At 31.2% G+C, this 20907-nt stretch overlaps 2 protein-coding genes across 2 annotated transcripts in view; both read left to right on the plus strand.

Moving 5' to 3' along the window:
* LOC143239837 (dual specificity mitogen-activated protein kinase kinase 1-like) overlaps positions 1–8645 on the plus strand; it is a 47092-nt gene extending 38447 nt beyond the window's left edge. Inside the window, 2 exon segments of the mRNA XM_076481397.1 lie at positions 944–989; positions 5164–8645. Of these exon segments, the coding sequence (XP_076337512.1) occupies positions 944–989; positions 5164–5286 (169 nt within the window). The 3' untranslated portion in view covers positions 5287–8645.
* A 9419-nt stretch (positions 8646–18064) lies between these two features.
* Positions 18065–20907, plus strand: part of Rpt5 (26S proteasome regulatory subunit Rpt5) — a 36758-nt gene continuing 33915 nt past the window's right edge. Inside the window, exon 1 of the mRNA XM_076475802.1 lies at positions 18065–18184. Coding sequence (XP_076331917.1) covers positions 18137–18184 — 48 coding nt within the window. The 5' untranslated portion in view covers positions 18065–18136. The remainder of the gene's footprint in view (positions 18185–20907) is intronic.

The following is a 20907-nucleotide window of genomic DNA, read 5'->3' on the forward strand; positions in this document are numbered from 1 at the left end:
CTTGGCATAAATCCATTGTTGGCCTGATTGTCAATTCATGAACATGTGCATGAATTTACCAATGTCTAAGTTCGTTGCTATTTTTACATAAATTGATGACATACATCATGCAATGTCATTGGTATGCAGTGTTGCAACCTAAGTTAAACAGTTTCTAGGTGACTAATGAGTTGACAAAGTGACATCAATAAGCAAAGATTTTGTTTAATATATTGTAATATAATTACAAATTTCATTACACTGCATTTCAGTATTTCTAGCAATACAGACCTATGTTAGATAGGTATGACATTTTTGTTGTCAAAATAGCTTTGAGTTGTGTTTCGTAATGATGATGTAACATCATTTAGTGTGTCTCCTACACATTTCAGTTAAAAAAAGAGTAATGTATGCCTGTGTTAATTTTTTTTAAGTGTTGAAAGGTTAATCCTTTGATAACATGCATAATAAAAACAATGTGTGAAGTTAGGGATCAGACATCTGAGTCTACACTAAATTCATGTCTACTATGTTAATATGGTGACTGGTCATTTTAAAACAACAAAATTACTAACTCTATGAAACCATGTTGAAATTATTGCACATTTCATCCAATCAGTTTCCAACATTTTCAGTAAACTGGGTGATGAATATCAATACAATAATAACTGTTAACTTTAATAAGCAGGAACTAGCATTGCTGCATGTATAGAACTTGTGCTTAAACAAAAAGAGAAACCAGGTAGAACTAGCTACAACTTATAAAACAAACAAGGTGCACAAGAAATAAATGTGCATGTGTGACTAGTATGTGCACAAGTTGGATAATAATGTAAATTTTTAAAATAAAGGTAGATATGTAAATTTTTATAACCATAAGATCCTATGCTATTGAATTGTATGTTATTTCAAAACTTATAAAGTTTTTTTTCTGAGTATCATGACAATATTTTTATTCTATTAGCTTAAAGAAAACTCCTTCTGAACGGGCTGACTTGAAAACACTAATGGTAAGATCATTCTTTCATTTTCATTATTCAAATTACCAAGAAGGTAGTGGCACAGTAGACTTCAATTTTATCTCTATGCAAAGTATGTTATACATATATAAAAAGTATGTTATACATATATAAAAAGTATGTTATACATATATAAAAAGTATGTTATACATATATAAAAAGTATGAAAGAGTGAATTGATAAGTGTTGTTCAGGTAAAAGGTTTTAAGTATGTTGAAAGTGAACTTTGAACCTTTATTTGTTATGTGAGAAGTGTTAATATGAGGGGTGAAATTCTGTCAGTATTTAGTAAACCTTTATTTGTTATGTGAGAAGTGTTAATATGAGGGGTGAAATTCTGTCAGTATTTAGTAAACCTTTATTTGTTATGTGAGAAGTGTTAATATGAGGGGTGAAATTCTGTCAGTATTTAGTAAACCTTTATTTGTTATGTGAGAAGTGTTAATATGAGGGGTGAAATTCTGTCAGTATTTAGTAAACCTTTATTTGTTATGTGAGAAGTGTTAATATGAGGGGTGAAATTCTGTCAGTATTTAGTAAACCTTTATTTGTTATGTGAGAAGTGTTAATATGAGGGGTGAAATTCTGTCAGTATTTAGTAAACCTTTATTTGTTATGTGAGAAGTGGTAATATGAGGGGTGAAATTCTGTCAGTATTTAGTAAACCTTTATTTGTTATGTGAGAAGTGTTAATATGAGGGGTGAAATTCTGTCAGTATTTAGTAAACCTTTATTTGTTATGTGAGAAGTGTTAATATGAGGGGTGAAATTCTGTCAGTATTTAGTAAACCTTTATTTGTTATGTGAGAAGTGTTAATATGAGGGGTGAAATTCTGTCAGTATTTAGTAAACCTTTATTTGTTATGTGAGAAGTGTTAATATGAGGGGTGAAATTCTGTCAGTATTTAGTAAACCTTTATTTGTTATGTGAGAAGTGTTAATATGAGGGGTGAAATTCTGTCAGTATTTAGTAAACCTTTATTTGTTATGTGAGAAGTGGTAATATGAGGGGTGAAATTCTGTCAGTATTTAGTAAACCTTTATTTGTTATGTGAGAAGTGTTAATATGAGGGGTGAAATTCTGTCAGTATTTAGTAAACCTTTATTTGTTATGTGAGAAGTGTTAATATGAGGGGTGAAATTCTGTCAGTATTTAGTAAACCTTTATTTGTTATGTGAGAAGTGTTAATATGAGGGGTGAAATTCTGTCAGTATTTAGTAAACCTTTATTTGTTATGTGAGAAGTGTTAATATGAGGGGTGAAATTCTGTCAGTATTTAGTAAACCTTTATTTGTTATGTGAGAAGTGTTAATATGAGGGGTGAAATTCTGTCAGTATTTAGTAAACCTTTATTTGTTATGTGAGAAGTGGTAATATGAGGGGTGAAATTCTGTCAGTATTTAGTAAACCTTTATTTGTTATGTGAGAAGTGTTAATATGAGGGGTGAAATTCTGTCAGTATTTAGTAAACCTTTATTTGTTATGTGAGAAGTGTTAATATGAGGGGTGAAATTCTGTCAGTATTTAGTAAACCTTTATTTGTTATGTGAGAAGTGTTAATATGAGGGGTGAAATTCTGTCAGTATTTAGTAAACCTTTATTTGTTATGTGAGAAGTGTTAATATGAGGGGTGAAATTCTGTCAGTATTTAGTAAACCTTTATTTGTTATGTGAGAAGTGGTAATATGAGGGGTGAAATTCTGTCAGTATTTAGTAAACCTTTATTTGTTATGTGAGAAGTGTTAATATGAGGGGTGAAATTCTGTCAGTATTTAGTAAACCTTTATTTGTTATGTGAGAAGTGGTAATATGAGGGGTGAAATTCTGTCAGTATTTAGTAAACCTTTATTTGTTATGTGAGAAGTGGTAATATGAGGGGTGAAATTCTGTCAGTATTTAGTAAACCTTTATTTGTTATGTGAGAAGTGTTAATATGAGGGGTGAAATTCTGTCAGTATTTAGTAAACCTTTATTTGTTATGTGAGAAGTGGTAATATGAGGGTGAAATTCTGTCAGTATTTAGTAAACCTTTATTTGTTATGTGAGAAGTGTTAATATGAGGGGTGAAATTCTGTCAGTATTTAGTAAACCTTTATTTGTTATGTGAGAAGTGTTAATATGAGGGGTGAAATTCTGTCAGTATTTAGTAAACCTTTATTTGTTATGTGAGAAGTGGTAATATGAGGGGTGAAATTCTGTCAGTATTTAGTAAACCTTTATTTGTTATGTGAGAAGTGGTAATATGAGGGGTGAAATTCTGTCAGTATTTAGTAAACCTTTATTTGTTATGTGAGAAGTGTTAATATGAGGGGTGAAATTCTGTCAGTATTTAGTAGCAGGTATCATTTGAACTGCTTTATAATTTTTTTGTCCAGCTGAGTACCTCTGTTTTTTATTTTGTTTTTGAGAATTTCACCCCTTATTAACATTACCATTATCAGTCCAGGTTGTCAACTTATTGTCATAGTGTATAATTTATGAATGTATGTGTGTGTGTGTGTGTCTATGTTTTGAGCAAATAACCATAATGCTCTTTGCAAAAATTAAAGTGAATGTTTGCCACTCATAAACAAAGTATCAGTTATTATTCAACACTGGTGTGCTGCATAGTAAATCTTGTACTTTCTTGAATGAAAAGTTTTGTAGGGTGTTATAATGGCTACTTTATATTTTGGGGTGAACATTGTCAGCTCTAAAATATAATTAGTTTCCACTACCTATATTAGTTTGTTGTAACCAAAAGAAAGAAAACAAACTGCACTAATTGAAAGGATCTTAAGATACAAGTTATAATTTGGGATATAAAAATGTACCCTGGGTTTTGGAGGTGACTGCAGTAGTAGGACTCACATTGTGTAAGGAATACACCGTTTATCAGTTGTAATCTCCATTTGCCAGTCTTACATACAGAAATAAAATAAAGGAATAGTAATAAAAATTAAAATGTAGATATTTTTGATTAAAAAAAAAATTTTTGCTTTTCCAATCTATGGTTTACCCTCTTTTGACAGTAATGTACATACCCTTCTATTATAAGAATTATAACTTTGCAATTATTGAGATATTGTAAAATTTATCATAAATTACAATATTTTGTGAGTAATGTTGAAATACTGACACAAAAATTAATAGTTAATGGATTTAATATAGAAACTTTAAATAAAATTATTAAACTATTGTGTAACAAATATAAGAATGTATTAAATATAAAGGAATAAAAATTTCTAAACTATTTTTAGTTGTGAATAAGATTATGTAACAACTTGGCACTACTTTATGCAGATATACTGCATATAAAAAACTGTTTAGAGCATGATAGTGACAGTGGTCTTGATGGGTGGTGGTTAGGAGTTATACTAGTTAATTTAGATAACTGGATATAATGTGTTTACTAGGCTATCAGTTAGTGCCTTTTTACCATAATGAAGGCTGAAATGCTAACTTCAAGAAATAAGCTTATTTAACTTATGTATCCCCATATGGTACTACTTTATTTTTATTTTTCTTATTTTTTCTTCTTTACTTTGGAGAGCAGTCACCTTCCCACAACTGTCTGCAGGCAGTGGTGGGTGATATAGATGTGGAATGATATGGGCTTGAGTACCCACATCTTGTTCTCCTAATTTTGTTTTCTTTATCTATTATTTTTATTTTTACTGCTGTTTCTTTATTTTATTTCTTTATGTGAGACTGGCAAATGGAGGTTGAGATTGATAGGTTGTGTATCCCTTATACAATGTGAGTCCTACTTTTTCAGTCACCTCCAAAACCTAGGGTACATACGTCTATAAACACACACCACAGTATAGCCTGTACCCTGGGATTCTTTCATTTGATGGAGTTTATCTTAATTTTGTTTCAGCTTGTTGGTTATAATAAACTAAAATAATTGATAGAAGTAATTTACTTAACTCTATCAGTATTAATATTATCTAAAACATATATATTGTAGGTATATGTAAAGCACCTTCATAATAACCTTGTTCCTTGGAAGATTTATAGGACTTCAGAAATAGATATGAATAGTATTGTAGCCACCATAAGTTATATTTCCAGTTTATTTTTTTTCATCATAAATATTTACAGGAATTATAATTTCCTTAAATAATGCATGCTTTATTTTTAACTGTATAATCGGCAAATTATTTTTTAAATTCAATTTAGCAGAGTCATCCGTTCATCAAACACTCTGAAGTTGAGTCGGTTGACGTGGCTGGTTGGGTATGTAAAGTTGTTGGGCTAAAACCATCAACTCCAAACAAAGGCACACCAGAGGGTGATTGTTAAATGCTGATAAGGAGCAATTTTTTCTCTCTCACCAAAAAAAAAAGTATGTGTGTATACCACAGTCTTCATGGCTTATTGTCCACCAGTCATAATGTCTGTTATTGTATTATTGGCTTACTTTTCTCTTTTAACAACATTGCAAGTGGAGCCAAGTTTTCAAGAATAACCAAGAAAGTGAAGGTACATCTGTGTGAAATACCTGATACCAGGGTCTGTGATAGGTCTGGCATAATTGTTAAAAGTCAAGTTTTGTGCCATGTTACTGAATTGATGTTAATAAATAATTTCATTCCATATTTGTCAGATGTAACTCATACTTTATGTAGTAAATCAGAAAGTTTCTTGTTGTCAGTATCTCTTGGTGTATGCATTTTTTTCTCTTTGGTTTTTTTATGTGGAGGGTTAACAACTTTGTCAAATGTTTTATTGCTGTTTTGGTTTTTTATCATTCAGTAGGAATATAAAATTAACTCTAGTTATTTCTCTAATGATGCATAGGTGATTTAACAAACTAGTGTATGTCAGTGTTGGTTCTTTTTGTTCTTTACACAATAAACTTATTTTAGTCATTCAAGTAGTATTATAGTGGAGAAAAACCACATCTATGTGATCAATACAGCTTTGTTTATGAGGTCATTTTTCACACAGTTTATCACATTTAATTTTATGATAATCACTTATATGCATTATATATGTTAACATATTTTATCTCAGGATAGAAAATGTGTTAATGTGTAATAATTTCATTAGATGTTACGTAGTGAATGTTTTCCTACAGTTTTGTGCAAAATACCTCACTGTTTCAAATTAACCTTCTGAAAAATGTACAGATTATGTATTCTAGAAGACAGGTACTTAATTTTCAGTGAATATTCTCAAACTGTTGTTGTCTTACACAAACTTTTTTTAATCAGTTGAAAGTTTGTAAAAGTATGATTTCTATGTTTGTAAAGATATCACCCACTTTGAAACATCCTTTTGTAATAATTTATCCTTGCATTGCATTTTTTGTTCATTGAAAACTGTGTTAAATTAAGATAATCAAATTTCATATGTGTATAGCTTGGTTTGTTGTTTTTGCTTGAAACAATTTGATTCACTTTGTTCTATACAATTACTTATTAATGTTAGTTTTTTGGGTATAACAGTTTAGAAACAACATTGAAATTCATCTTTTTTCAATAACTTATGACATTTCATATGTTTTTTTGAATTTGAACATTAGAACTTAGTTTGATTTTTCAGTCTAAATTTTTTACTATGTATCAAGGATGAGAATTTTCTGCATTTGGTAGTTTCTCACAAGATTAGTGCAAATCCAATGAGAAAAGTGTACAAATTATGTGGGTAAGTGATTTGAGTTGGAATTTGAAAATGAAATTCTCTTGCATGTGCTTCAGAAAATCTTTGTTATAAGTCTAAAAAATAAACACTGGAGTTTGAAAGCCTGCTTAACTAATGGTAGACAGTCTTTCTAAATTAAGCTCATTTGTGCTTGAAAGATGTGTACCACATTAGAACTAGCACACCTTAGTAGCTGTCACATTTATTTAGAGATGAAAATACTACTAAAACTTGATGGTGAAAATACACACAAACTACTTGTAATTATTAAATATGTCTTTTAAATGAACAGTCCTTATTTAGAAAAACATTAGATGGAAAGAATATTGCCCTTAAAACAAATGCCTTTTTCTGGAAAATTAGTTTTTCTACTGTTAATAATATCAGTACATAAATATAGGAGATGCACAATATAGAAGCAGTAATAATTGAATTCTGCATGTATGTACATTAGATGTTTGTTGTTTTTTTTTTCAATAAAAAAAAAAGGACTCGCTTCCTACCTTCCTCCAAACTACAGATTTGGATGTACTTCCCATTAACCTACATGTTTTTTAAGCATGACCTTTTCTCACCCCTGAAAATATGCAGTTTCAAAACAATTGAAATGTTACTGTGGCAAACAATGAGTTAGCAGATTGAGACAGTACATAATTAGTGTTTTTAAGGAAAATGATTGTTTTAAAAAAAATGTTGACTTTCTTTTTGTGAACACATGGAATTCCGAAATGTAAGTTAAAAATACACAGTGAGACCTAATAAGTATAGACAGAATTAATATTGTACACTTATATGTTGTATATTTTGGCTTTCATTGAGTGCACTGTTACTGATCATTGTTTTGTACATTGAAAACATAAGGTAATATCCAGTTATTGATGTCTTTAGAGCTATAGGGTATAGATTTTTTCTTATGCAAGTTATCCAAACGTAGAAGATTTTTGGATGCCAACTTTTATTACAGTCTGCTTATTGCATGTAAAATAACATAAAATAAATTATAATGTGGTGTTACCTCTGTGACCTTCTATTCCATTTCAGCTGTGGGAGATATAATGCTTACCTGTACATAGTGTTCATTTCTTTCATTTAACGAGAACATTTGAGTTAGATGCATTGTAATCTTGTGTTATAACCATATTTTGGATATTCAGATAAAAGTTGTCATCAGTGTAGTACAATAATGTTTCAACTATGTTGTTCAACTATAGGAGGTTTGCATTTTGAAGAATCTGCTGAGCATGTTAAAATATACTTTTTTAGCCATTAATTTAGTTGTAAATGTTTTGTAAGAAACCATTTTCTTTTAAGTTAGAAATGAGTGTGGATTTAAAGTTAAGATTTTTGTATTAAATTACAGGTTTAGTTGTTTTTGAAGTGTATAATTTCTAACTAATAATTTTCTTCTAAATGAATGTCACCACACAATCAGTAACTAAAAGAAGTTACTCTGAGGAGTGAAGTGTGTTATAATCGTTCAAAAAAAAAAAAACAAACAGTTTTGTGCTATTTTTCTAGAGATGTACTTAGATGTTGAAAACTTGAACTGTTACCAAGACATTAGGTGGCCTGAAGTTAATTATAATTATATAGAAATTTGTACTCTGTAATATAATTATCAAAAATATTTTTATTTAAATCACTCCTAGCCATTTTAAACTTAAGTCTCATTTTGAGAATAAAATATAAATGAACATTCCAACATCAAGCTAAACAGATGATTTTAGGTTTTGTGCATTTTTTTACTTCCAAAAACCATAAAATATTTTATAAAGATTACAGTGAACAAAAATATTGATGCAATTTGAAATAGCTGTTTAGATACCTTGGCTTCCATACTTAAGTGAGTAAATAATTGTGTTGATTTTATACATTTCTCTGTTACTCTTTGCAGCAAATTACATTCCAGTATTATTATTGTTGAATTTTAGTGGTGAAATAAACTGTTGTCATTGAAAATCTTTGAATTGTATGACCAGATAGTTGAGTATAAATAAATAGGTAATATAACTCAATTATATTTGCCAACATTAATATAATCCAAAATTCATGCATTTCTCACATTGTTGGTCATTCATTCTACCTACAAAAATAGAGAGGTGTCACAAGGTTCTACAGCATCTAAATATATAAATCTACATGGTTCAGATTTCATCTGTGGGAAAACTGAGTAACACTGAAGGGGAATGGCTTATAACAGTGAATGAGCAAGGTAACTGTGGGTTATTTGCATTTCAGAATCAATCGGTAGTTAAATCTATATGCATGTTGGCATGCATGTGTACGTGAAATTTTTTGAAAATTCTTGGTAAATGGTGAAAGTCACCATATCTAAATTGAAGGGTAGAAAAAGAAACATGCTTTGCATATTATCTTAGAATGGATATTTTAAGATGTGTCAAGTATAGGCATTTTTCTGGAGATATAGGTTACATTTAAACTAAATCTACACGTTAAAACCTCAAATATAATTATGATCACTGACTTAGTTCAGTTAAAAGGTATTATACTCTTTAACAAGGAAACTGTTTGTTACCTTTCTGGACTCTTAAAAGTTGAGAATGTAACACAGTTATTTAACTTCAAACATTTTATTCATTCTATGAAATGTGAATCGTGTGCATTTTTAATACAAATTTAGTGCTCTTTCTTGTATTTTTGTTATCTGACACATGTTTTAAGTCAACATAAATAGTTTTATTTTCAAAACAAAAAAATTAACTTTGAAATACAGAGTTCACAGTTTCAGCAAGTGTGAGGACTGTTTTCCAATGGGATGAGAAGACAGTTAAAAAAAACAAATTGTAAAATATTTTGAAATAATATCCTTTTTTGAAGGAAGGAGGAAGTTGGAAAATCTCCCACTTAACAGCAAACTAATTTATTAGTGTTTAATTTTTCTGAAAACTTTTTCTTTGAAAGTATCCCAACAATATGAAGTATGTTCATTAATGTTGAAATGTTTTATGTTGTAAAGTAAATTTCTCGAATTATTCAGTAGAAAAAAAAAAAAAAGGTTAAATTTTGTTTGCCATTCCTGACAATATAATATTTTAAGTTTCAGTACATATATCCACTGCTCTGTGGTTTACTTTTCCAATTCTGAATAAACAGTTGTCTAATTAAACTGTTGACTCCTTCTAGACTTCCATCAGAGGCACTTGATGTTTCCACACTATTTGATCTAATGATCCTGTAATTTTGTATGGTGCTTTAAGTTGTTTATCTGAACAACTTTCTTTATAAGGTGTGCTGTAGTGTAATTTGCATATTGCATCCAGTGTGTTATCTATGTTAGTGAATCGGTCAATTCATGTGGAACATTGGGATAATATAGTTTGGTAAGTTCTTCCACATCTTTAGCACGTTTGGCCAAACTATTCAAATCTGCTGCTAAAGTTTACTTCAGAAACTTTCTTGTTTATGTATCACTCAAAATCTGTTTGATAAAATGGCCACCAATACCTGATAGTATTGGGAAAGTGTTTGCACAACTGAACCTTTTATATGGGCATCAAGATAATTAAACTCCTGTTGCTGATCCATTCATTTATTTCGAAAATTATTTTAAATTACCCCATGTATACCTACAGTCATACATTTCTATCAGTCTCTGTTATTTTATAATAATATTGAATTACTACTATACCCTGTAACTTGGTGAGGTAGTGGTGGTGGTGGAATAATCCAGAAAAGTCCTGAAGTCAAAAGTGGCACAGAAACAGTAGTAACATTTAATGTAGCTAGATTCTATTATTTAATATTGTATAATTGGTGATGTTTTATGTTAAATGACTGACTTGATTCTCGTATTTGCCAATTCAGTTTCTAGATGTATTATTCTGGTATTAGTGTCTCGTTTTGAAGATTTCTTTAGGTTTCTTTACTTTTTTTAATAATTCTTTTGCATATGATTGTTTTGTGTTTCCTTTTTTTTCATTGTTAATGGCTTTATTGTATTTGATTGATGTTCTTTTCTACTTTCTTTTGTTATTTGATTGACTTCCTTCTGTACATTTTAAGTGGCTTCCTCTATTTTGTCTTTGACCAAATTACTATTTTTTAGTAATTCTTCTGTAAATCTTATGTTCTATTAATTGCCTTTCTTTATTTCACATCTTTCATTGTTTTTTAATTCCATGTAAATTCTTCTACTTTTAACCTGCTTTCTTGTTTTTCATAATATTTTAATTTTCCCTAGCTTTCTTATTGTATTAATTTAATCTGCTGTCTCATTCTTCATGATTTTCCTTCTGCTGTTTCATGACTTCCATGAAATTTTCAATCTTATCTCAAGCATGTGCCTTTTTCTTGGAGATGAGTCAGGATTCTATTTTATTTTAACCAAAGTAAGCCCATTCCTGACACTTGTTTTTGTGATTTCTGTTACTGGTCAAGTTTTTGGGATTATTTAGTAAACATGAATTAAAATTCAGCCCACTTAATGATAAAAAATAAACTTTTTGAGATTCAGCTTTTAAGGCTGGGGGTGGTTTAAGTCTCCACCCTGAAAAACAAACAGATATATTTTTGTGCTTTTAAGTTTGTACAGAATTCCTTATTTTTTCATTATTTTGTTTTTAAAATTTTATAAACTATTATGTGAAAATATATATAAAAGCTTAGATGTTCTCTCTTTCCACCTATTGAAATCAGTATTAATTATTTTATCTGTTCTAAAAACAAAACTTGCTTGATAAGTAAGTAATGGTAATTTTCTCTGAAAAAATTACAATATATTAGGGTTTATATTAATCACAAATTTCTGTTTTATATTGAGAGGCAAACATCTAACAATCACCAAACTTAATATTTGATAGATTTAAAAGAACCTTTTAGAGAAAAATATCAGATAAGAAAGATATCTTATTGCTCTAATGATGATTAAACTCCAAAGTTTAACATTTACAGTTTGACTTTTACCTATCTCAGACACCCTTTAATAAAATAGCTGGAGGAATGGAAATGTGACAAGTTTCTAGTATAATTGTCTTGTTTCTCCCACAACTACTGCCACTGCTAAACGTGCATTTAATACATTGTGACTCAACAGTAACTTGTGTAATATTCTACATTTTTCTCAAATTTCCATCAGAATAGTCTGCAAGAATTGTAAAACAGGAGAATTCACCAAATACTGTATTACAGGCCATTTTTATATATCTTGCATATCATTTGTGAAATTAATAATAAAGACTTTTCATTTTGTGTCTTGGCCATTTACTTCTTATTCATTTGCAACCTTAAAGTCTGGAAAATCAGATGATATTTGGCATACTCAGAACAGCAGTTTGGGTATAGCATCTGAAATTGATTTTAATGCAAGGGAAGCAGAGATCACTGAGGGTCATTGAGGTGGAATGGTGTTTGGTGAGCTTTGACTGTACTGTGTAATTTGTATAGAATATTAAAATTGCTGCCAGGTACAGTAACACACAAGACTGTCCAAAAAAAGGAGCAAAAGTGCCATTGGTGGACAAAACCTGACAATAAGAGTTATTTTACTAGCAAGTGTGACAGCAGGCACCAATTATTGAATACTCCAAGTCATATGTAGTCGTGAACCTCCCTAAGCTGAGAGATAACTTGCCAGTTTGACAGGTAGGTCATGAAGAAACTAGGTCCATGGAAAGGGTAATACATGATCTACCAGGAAAAACTTTCCACTCTGGAATAGAGACACAACTTATTCAAGAATGGAATCTATGAGTACACCTACTGCACCATATTCACAACTTCTGTGGTATCTCAAACAGGTATTGGCTCAGTATTCTCAAGAAAGATACTTTGTCTGGAACCTCAAGTCTCCAGGAGTGAGATAAAGCAAAATTTGCTTCAACTGCATCAAAAGTAGGTATAAACCATTTCTTGAAGCATTTATTAAAGATAACTGCCTGAAATGGCTGGACTTGACAGCAGTCACAAAATGGACTATCCTACCCATCATGCTGAGCTTGGCTATGCCAAGGGTTAACCAGCTATGCACACATACATGATGCAGTGTAACCATAATAATTTCCAGTGAACTGGCAAAAATATTTAGTCCACCCATCGTTTTCATGCCACAATCTGTATTTATGACGACTCTATCCAAAAATCATCTTGATCACTTTCAAGTAAGTTGCTCATACATAGACAAACAGCAATGTACACAAGGGTATCTTATTAGATTGAAGGCTCAGCAAGTGCAGGAGAGCCAGCAGTGCCAAATTATGCTAAGTAATATGATGGGCATGTCTGTTCGTTTGAAAGACATTACGGCGTAAACGCTTAGTTTAGTAACTTCGCTTGCTTTACGTGACGTATATTCTTGACTGTATTGCACAAGTCTGGTCTATTCTCGAAACTTGTAGAGAATTCTTGAAAATAAGAAGCAACGATATTTGTTTACGAAAATGAGTTGATCACTATTGCAAGCGAACTTTGGTGAAGGTTCCAGAGAATCGCATAATTTGTATAAAAGCAACGCACCAAAAGGAGAATATTATTGGACAGCTACAATCAATGTGCTATAGGCCTTGGAAGCCATAACTGCGATTAACGTTTGTTCGAAAATTACACAATTTGACCAGGAAGGTTATGAATTTTGAACATTATAAACTATTCATCAAATTAGTTTGGAAGTTATTCTTTCAATGAAGACATTAAATATATTTACTGGAAGGGGTCAGGTCGTACCCGGTGTGAGGCCAGCCAAAAAAAAAAAAAAAGTTAGCTCGGAAAAGGCTTAACAATATTAACTCGGAATTAATCTGCTCGTCTGGACCATCAATAAAATTTTCAGTTCTAGACCAGATATAAGACTATAGTTTTTAAAACTTTTCTATACAAACCATCATTTGTAATAAGCGTTATTATAAATTGTATTGTTTTTGTGTTTGTGTATTAAAATATATTTGTATTAAAAAAGGAAATTGTGTATATCAATCTTGTTGGCAAATAATATCAAATTAATACATGTTTATATTTAATTAACTACTGAGCTCAAATTAAAATTCTGGTTATTTGAAGTAGTAGTACGTAATATAATAAATTGGAGACTCATCCGAAATTAATTGTAATACGTAAAAGCAGGCTAAGGAGAATCAACAGCAAGTGAAAAATGCTGCTACTACAGATTTGGAAAACTAGTAGAGCCGAAGTCAGGCAGGCAGTTTACATAAAAAATGTTTGATAGTTAGTCCAGTTCTCTTGTGAAATGGATGAAGCCTACGAAGGTAAAAGGATTAGTGATTGGATTCCTGGATGTTATAAAAGCTTTCAGAACAAAATAAAAGTAATTGTTTCAGGCTTTGACTTAGTATGCTCATTCACAGAATACAAATGCCAATGTAAATTATCAGTTTTTACCTACGTAACTGCCAGAATAATGGTACAATAAAAGGTTATCTGATGCTGGCTCATTCAAGCCAAATGTCAGTGGATTGCATGAGTGTATGAAACAGAAGAAATAACAGTGCCTCTCTTAGGCAAATGCTGTTTCATGATTTGCTATGGAAGAAGTGTTAGGTGTTAATGCCATTTAATGCAGTTATGGAGCCCACACATGACTTGCCAGTATCTCGAAAACAAATCTGAAGATTGAACTAATGGGTACCTTCCAATATGTCCAGATGTTAATTTGTAAATGTGTGGCAAGGTGTCAGTGTAAGTTAATAGTTTCACCCATTTAAGCTCAACAAAGAATCTTTCCTAATAATCACTGCTGAAGATGAACAAGCACTTTCCAAAGAATGTATGATCCTGTCTTTAACATTTGTTGTATTTCAGAAATGACTACATCCATAATGTCAACAAGAATACTTAGAGAAGTTGGTTTACATTAATTAAACTCCACAAGTTTGCACTTCAACAGCTAGGAAAGGTTACCAAACGTCAGATGTACTATGACAAGACAGCAAGAGAACGGGTGTATTAATGTGGAGACTGGGTCTGGAGTTAATATGTACTGACGGTATAAAAGCGGATTGAATCGAGTCAGACAACATCATACTTTGTGTTTTGGCACATTTGTCCATTACCATGTTAGTTACAACAGAAATAAGACGTGTAAAGAAGCAGATGGAAGACATTGAAAGGCTACATCTGTACTTTCCAGATGAATCTCTGGTACAATGACTCAATAATAATGAAAGAGCTTAAGGTACTTATATTTTTGTCCAAGATGAGTAAGACAAAAATACTGAATTAAAGACTAAAAATAATTCTAACAGTCAACCTAACTATCACCCTTGTGATCGATATGACTGGGACATTCCTACTACATAAATTAGGATTGTTTGTTGAACACAAGATTAATGGCACTAAAAGGGCTTAGCAACCCATTGTTTCCAAGCTATTGAGCAGTTTTATTATAGGAGATATCTGCTGGATACTTGATAATAGTGCTTCATTATTAAGCTTGTATTGTCTTTGGTTGAAAAATCCTGATTAGAGAGCTAATGTAACTTAAGCTATTCTTAGCTACTGATTGAACGTTTTTGAAGATTATTGTCGTCTGTTGTTGTATCGAAAGAGTTATACATCTGACCTAGCGAAGCAACAAAAGCTGTACTGAGAATACTGGTTCTCGCTAAATTTTCACAGTACCCCTAAATAGTGTATAATAATTTTCCATGAAGTAAAGGAATTTTATTTCCTTTGAGTGTGGGGCCTGGCATGGCCAAGTGTGCTTAGGTGTGCGACTCGTAACCTGAGGGTCGCGGGTTCGCATCCCTGTCGCACCAAACATGCTCGCCCTTAGAGCCGTTGGGGCGTTATAATGTGACGCTCAATCCCACTATTCGTTGGTAAAAGAGTAGCCCAAGAGTTGGCGGTGGGTGGTGATGACTAGCTGCCTTCCCTCTAGGCTAGCACAGATAGCCCTCGAGTAGCTTTGTGCGAAATTACAAAACAAACAAACAAGGTAGAGTGTTAGTTTGACTGCGTTATGTAAGCTATTATCTATTTTATGATGCTCGAAACGAACAAGAAACGAGTTCATTTGGGCAGCTCCTTGGTATTTGTTTATTTTAGCGCAAAGCTGTATTGGGATACATGATATATTCATTGCGTGGAATCGAAATTCGAATTTTAGTGTTTTAAGTCCGTAAATATTCTGTTGTCCCAGAGTATGTGGAATTAGTTTGCTCGATTTTTGTTCTAATATCGTAGCTGAGACTAATTTTGGGATGCTGTTAATTGTACTTTCTGGTGAAAGTTTGAAATCAAAGTTTCAGAAAATATTTTTCCCCATTCAGTAACTTGGTTGTTTGTTTGTTTTTAAATTTCGCGCAAAGCTACATAAGGGCTAGCAGTGTAGGACTACAGGGAAGGTAGCTGGTCATCACTACCCACCGCCGACTGTAGGGCTACTCTTTTACCAACGAATAGTGAAATTGACCGTTACATTATAACGCCCCCATGGATGAAAGGGCGAGCATGTTTGGTACGACGGGGATTCGAACCCACGACCCTCAGGCCATCATTCATTAGCTTTATGCTTAACCTGAAAACCAATAACAACAGGAAATGTTTATATCATTGTAAAAATGTGTTTTCTAATTTAAAATTCAAAACAAACCAAACCTAGTTTTAAAAAAGTTGTCACGTTCATCCACATTTTATTTAAGCTCCATCTTTCCTCAAGATTTCATTTACAGTATTTTCATTGTCAGCATTGCTAGTAGAATTTGCCATTTACTCCTATTATAATACGGACAACCTGCATTACCTCCGAGGTGCCGCCATTTTGAACAGCTTAGAACTGCTTGTTGAAGACAACAAATAGAACACGCTCCGCATTTTGGAGGTGGTAAAGCTTCTTTAATGAAAGTATCGTTTTGTTTGGTCCCCTAATATCATGCTTTTAATCATAAAATTTCTTTTTCAATAATATGTCTGAGAAGAAAATTTATAGTGTTAGATGAGATATGCATTTCTGTAAGATAATATATATTTTTTTATCCATAATTATGTCATTAAAATCTGCTTTAAGGTGAAAACTATTTTAATATGTGAAAAGATCGAGTTCAGCGTTTAAGATAATAAAGACGTTTAACGTAAGAGATAGCGCTATACAATTTTCATATCAAAGTTTGTTTCTTGTATTGCTCTAAGACAAACACCTTGACTTCTGTGAAACAATACTGGTCATATTAGTACTTAAAAATAAAATTTGTGATTTTGATTAACTGTCCTATTATTATCAGAACTTAGAAACGTCTGTTATATTTTGAGTCATATTGACCCGATAAAATTTCAAACCAAATGAAACAATCTTGAATTGATAGCTTTTTTTCCCAAACAAACAAACAAACAAAATATTGACCCGATAAAATTTCAAACCAAATGAAACAATCTTGAATTGATATTTTTTTATTTGCGTAGCCTTTACTCTTATGTCAAATCTTATAAATTATTGAAAAACCTCATTATAATTAACTCAATACTTAATTTCACTGTAAGGTTATGATAAATGGTTATGTATTGAGTCAAATACACCCGAAACATTACTGGAGAGTTAGGATATTGCAGTTGTTGAGTTGAGTAGCTTTTGCTATCCAAAAATACACAAATTACTTTAATAAAAGTGTTGTGCTCCTCACCAATTCCACCTTCGTCTCCTGCATCTTATAAAAACTCTGCCCAAACCAAAACTCTATATTACAATGTGAATTACAAAGTCATTAAAGCGTCGCATGAATTACAGCACACTCTGGTTTCTTTCACAAAACTAGTTTACATAAATTATACATGTTATTTATTTACTTTTTGATGTGGTGACTTTTCCAAAATTATTCGCCACATCGGTTGGTAACGGTGGACTCAGCAAATAGCCCGATGTGGCTTTGCTATAAGAAAAACACACACCCGGTTGGTATAGTAATGGAATGGAATCCAACTAAATTTCATTTTTCAGCTCTTCATAAACATCATAATATTATAAGATATAGTTTCACTTTTGAATTCCTAAAATTGTATAAATGAGCTCGAAACTTAAAAAAGAAAACAGTAATATTTTAAGCGCCACTACCATAGATGAAGTGTTTTTGAAATTTAGTTTTGATTAACTCATAAAGTAAAATACTGTGATGTAGGCTCATGACGAGGCATAAAACTTGATACAATCAAAATATAGTGGAAAGCTGCTACCCATGTTTAGTTTTAATATTATATTTATGCAAGCCTTTAACTACTTTTAGAAGCTGAAAAATATGTATTAACCTGATGCCAATAGTTCGTTTGGTAGCCAGAAAATTATAAAAATAGTTGACTTCTTCAAGCCCCTTTCTGTAAGAATACTATAACCAGACTAATGCAAAAACTTAGATCACTCTCTGTAGTAAAGTTGATATGCATGGTTCTTAAAAATGGCTTGCTTGAATAAAACTGGAAATAATAAATTATTATGAATGATAAATCATTTTTTTCGCAATTTTGTTTTTAATATATTTACCTCTTATCAGAGGGGGCTGTTAGACAAGGAACGAACGATTAAGTCAATTACTTTGGAAACAAATTGAAAATGGCTGCAACAACGTTAGAAGATAAAGCGATCTGGGATGACGGTGATGTAAGTTTTTAACTTTCACTTATGTGAATTGTGCAACAAGAAATAAATAATAAGTCAGAAATATGTATGAATACTTCGGTGTATTATGTTTGGAAAACTCATATACAAATTCGTGGAAGTGGAATTTAGAAATCGAGAAAACCGTGAATCAGCATTTTATAGTATTTTACTGTTTACACAATTGCTGTATTAGTGTTAATATTTATTTGACATAAATAATATACTAATTATTATAGGCTATAATCTGGAATATTGTGTATTACCTTTAACTCAAAATTTTGGCTTGTATTTGCTTAAGACTGACATTTAATGTAACTTTTAAGGCAGATCACGCTCAGTGTGAACTTATATGAACGATATAAAATATTAAAAACGCAAGGTTCAGAGTGTAAAGGTCGAATTATGAAAGTCATCGAAGTTCAAGCAGATCACTGTGTTCCACATTTGTGTTCGTGTTTTTAAAATATCTCATTTCCCTTCTATATAAAATGTAAATCTTTGTGATAGGATATTACATTGTATAACATCTAGTTTTTAGTTTATAATTTCAGTAAAGTTTTCATATTTTACCTGAATAATCTCTAGAATTCCTAGATTGGCATCAAAACATTTTTTTTGTAACATTGTATATTTTATATTTAGATTTCTGTACACAAGCAAACATACTAGAACCTTGTATTTTTTATGATCTAGCAGGTGAAGTTATTACTGCTTTGCAAATTTTTATAGAATCAATAAACTCATAAATATTTCAGATAATTCTAGGAAAAAACATTGAAAATTAAGTGATGCTTAAGTATAATAAAGGCCATACGTTTTGTACCAAATAACCTAGTTTCAAAGGCATATATATATAGAAACTAAAATGCTGAACAATGATGTGAAAGGGTTATTGAACTGCAAGATAATAACTTTCCTAATATGTGAAAAAACATTTCTGTAAAAAACATTACAGTTTATTTCAGCACAATCAGAACACTTTTCTAGTGCAGTACTTCCCAGAAAAATCCTTTTTGTAAAAATGTTTGCTTTTAAATGATTACAAATTTAAACAGTTGCCCATTTGGTAGTGTTTCTGCTAGTACTTATGCAGTTTAAGGACAATAAAGGACCTATTCTGTCCATTAAAACTTGAAAATTAAGATAACATACCCAAAGTGAGCCTTTGTAATTTAAATATTTATGAAGCTTTCCCTTAAATTTACCATTCTCCATTAAGTATAAAAAAAAGGTGATGCATCAGCAGTATCAGTTCCTTTAACAATCTTAAATATTTTAATCAAGTCCCCTTAACTCCTCTTTTTTTACAAGAAAAAACATCATCATAAGTTTTAACCTGTTCCTGCAAAAATGCTTTTCCATTGTAACAGTCCTTTGAACTCTTTCCAGTGATTCATTGTCCTTTCTAAGGTAAGGAGCCTAACACTAAATACAGTATTTCAAATTTGTCTTAATCAGTAACCTATACAACAAAATTATAACCTGATTTGTTTTCTGTAGATGCAGCCTAAAATCTCTGGCATTGTCAACAGCACATTTCTTGGATGACTTAATAGACTGTATAGAAAGAACATTGAGATATTTTTCTTCCATAATACTGTTAAGGTTCTTTCTGTGAGAATTACATTTATAATTCAGATTGTGATACTCCACAGACATTGCCTTGCATTCATTATATTTAAAAGCTATCTTCCATTTATTTGCATCAGCTCATAAAATAATCCAAATCCTTTTGTAAAACACCAACATCCTCCTCACAGCCAGCAACACTAAAAACTTAATATCTTCAGTAAATGTAAGTAGTTTATTGACCATTTCTTCATCTGTGTCATTCATGTAAATCAAAAAGAGCAAAGGTCTTAACAAGGTACCTCACTAGTGACATTAATACAACTTGAATGAACTCTATTAATAGAAAAAATCCTTTCTTTCCATCCAGCCAGTTTTCTGTACAATGGGTCAACATATTCCTCACACCTACACAGGTAATTTTTAACAGGCCATTTATTTGGCACTTGTATGCTTTCTGAATATTCAGATATACTGAATTCATACTTATATCCTTGTCAATGTGTCAAAAAGTTAGGGAAAATTTTCCCCTAGTGAAACCATGCTCACTATCCATTATATGTTAAATCTTGCTAAATGTTTTTACAAAGCACATTTTATTAAACTCTCTCAAACTTTTCACACAACTGATGTAAGACTAATAGGCTTGTGATTACTTGGACAGGTTTGGTTACCTTCCTTTAAAAGAGAAATAAAATTGTATTACTTCCAGACATTTAGGGCCTGCCCTCCATTCAGGGTTTTACAAAGAATAATAACAAGCCACCAACATGTCCAATCATTAACTTTCTTTGAAATTCTGAGGGAAGTGTTATGTGATTCTTTAATCCTTCCATTAACAAGCTCAGAATTAATGTGGTTATCATGTTTTCATCTAGCAACTCTTCATGGTGAAGAATATTGCCTTGATATTAATTAGTACAAAATGTAAAAAGAGTAGAATTTAGTGCCCTAGCCATCTAATAATCAAACACGAGCTTTTAAAGAATCTATTCCCATCCTAACATTTTGCTTCTTTTAGTCTTTGAAGACATCCTTACTATTAATCTTTTTTACATTTTAAGCTGTAATTTTTCCAAATAGTTTTTTCTTTTTTAATTTCCTATTTGACTACCTCTCTTGATCTCCTATGATTTATCTAAATCTTCCATTAT

This window comes from Tachypleus tridentatus, chromosome 13, assembly GCF_004210375.1.
Source record: "Tachypleus tridentatus isolate NWPU-2018 chromosome 13, ASM421037v1, whole genome shotgun sequence".
NCBI lineage: Eukaryota > Metazoa > Arthropoda > Merostomata > Xiphosura > Limulidae > Tachypleus > Tachypleus tridentatus.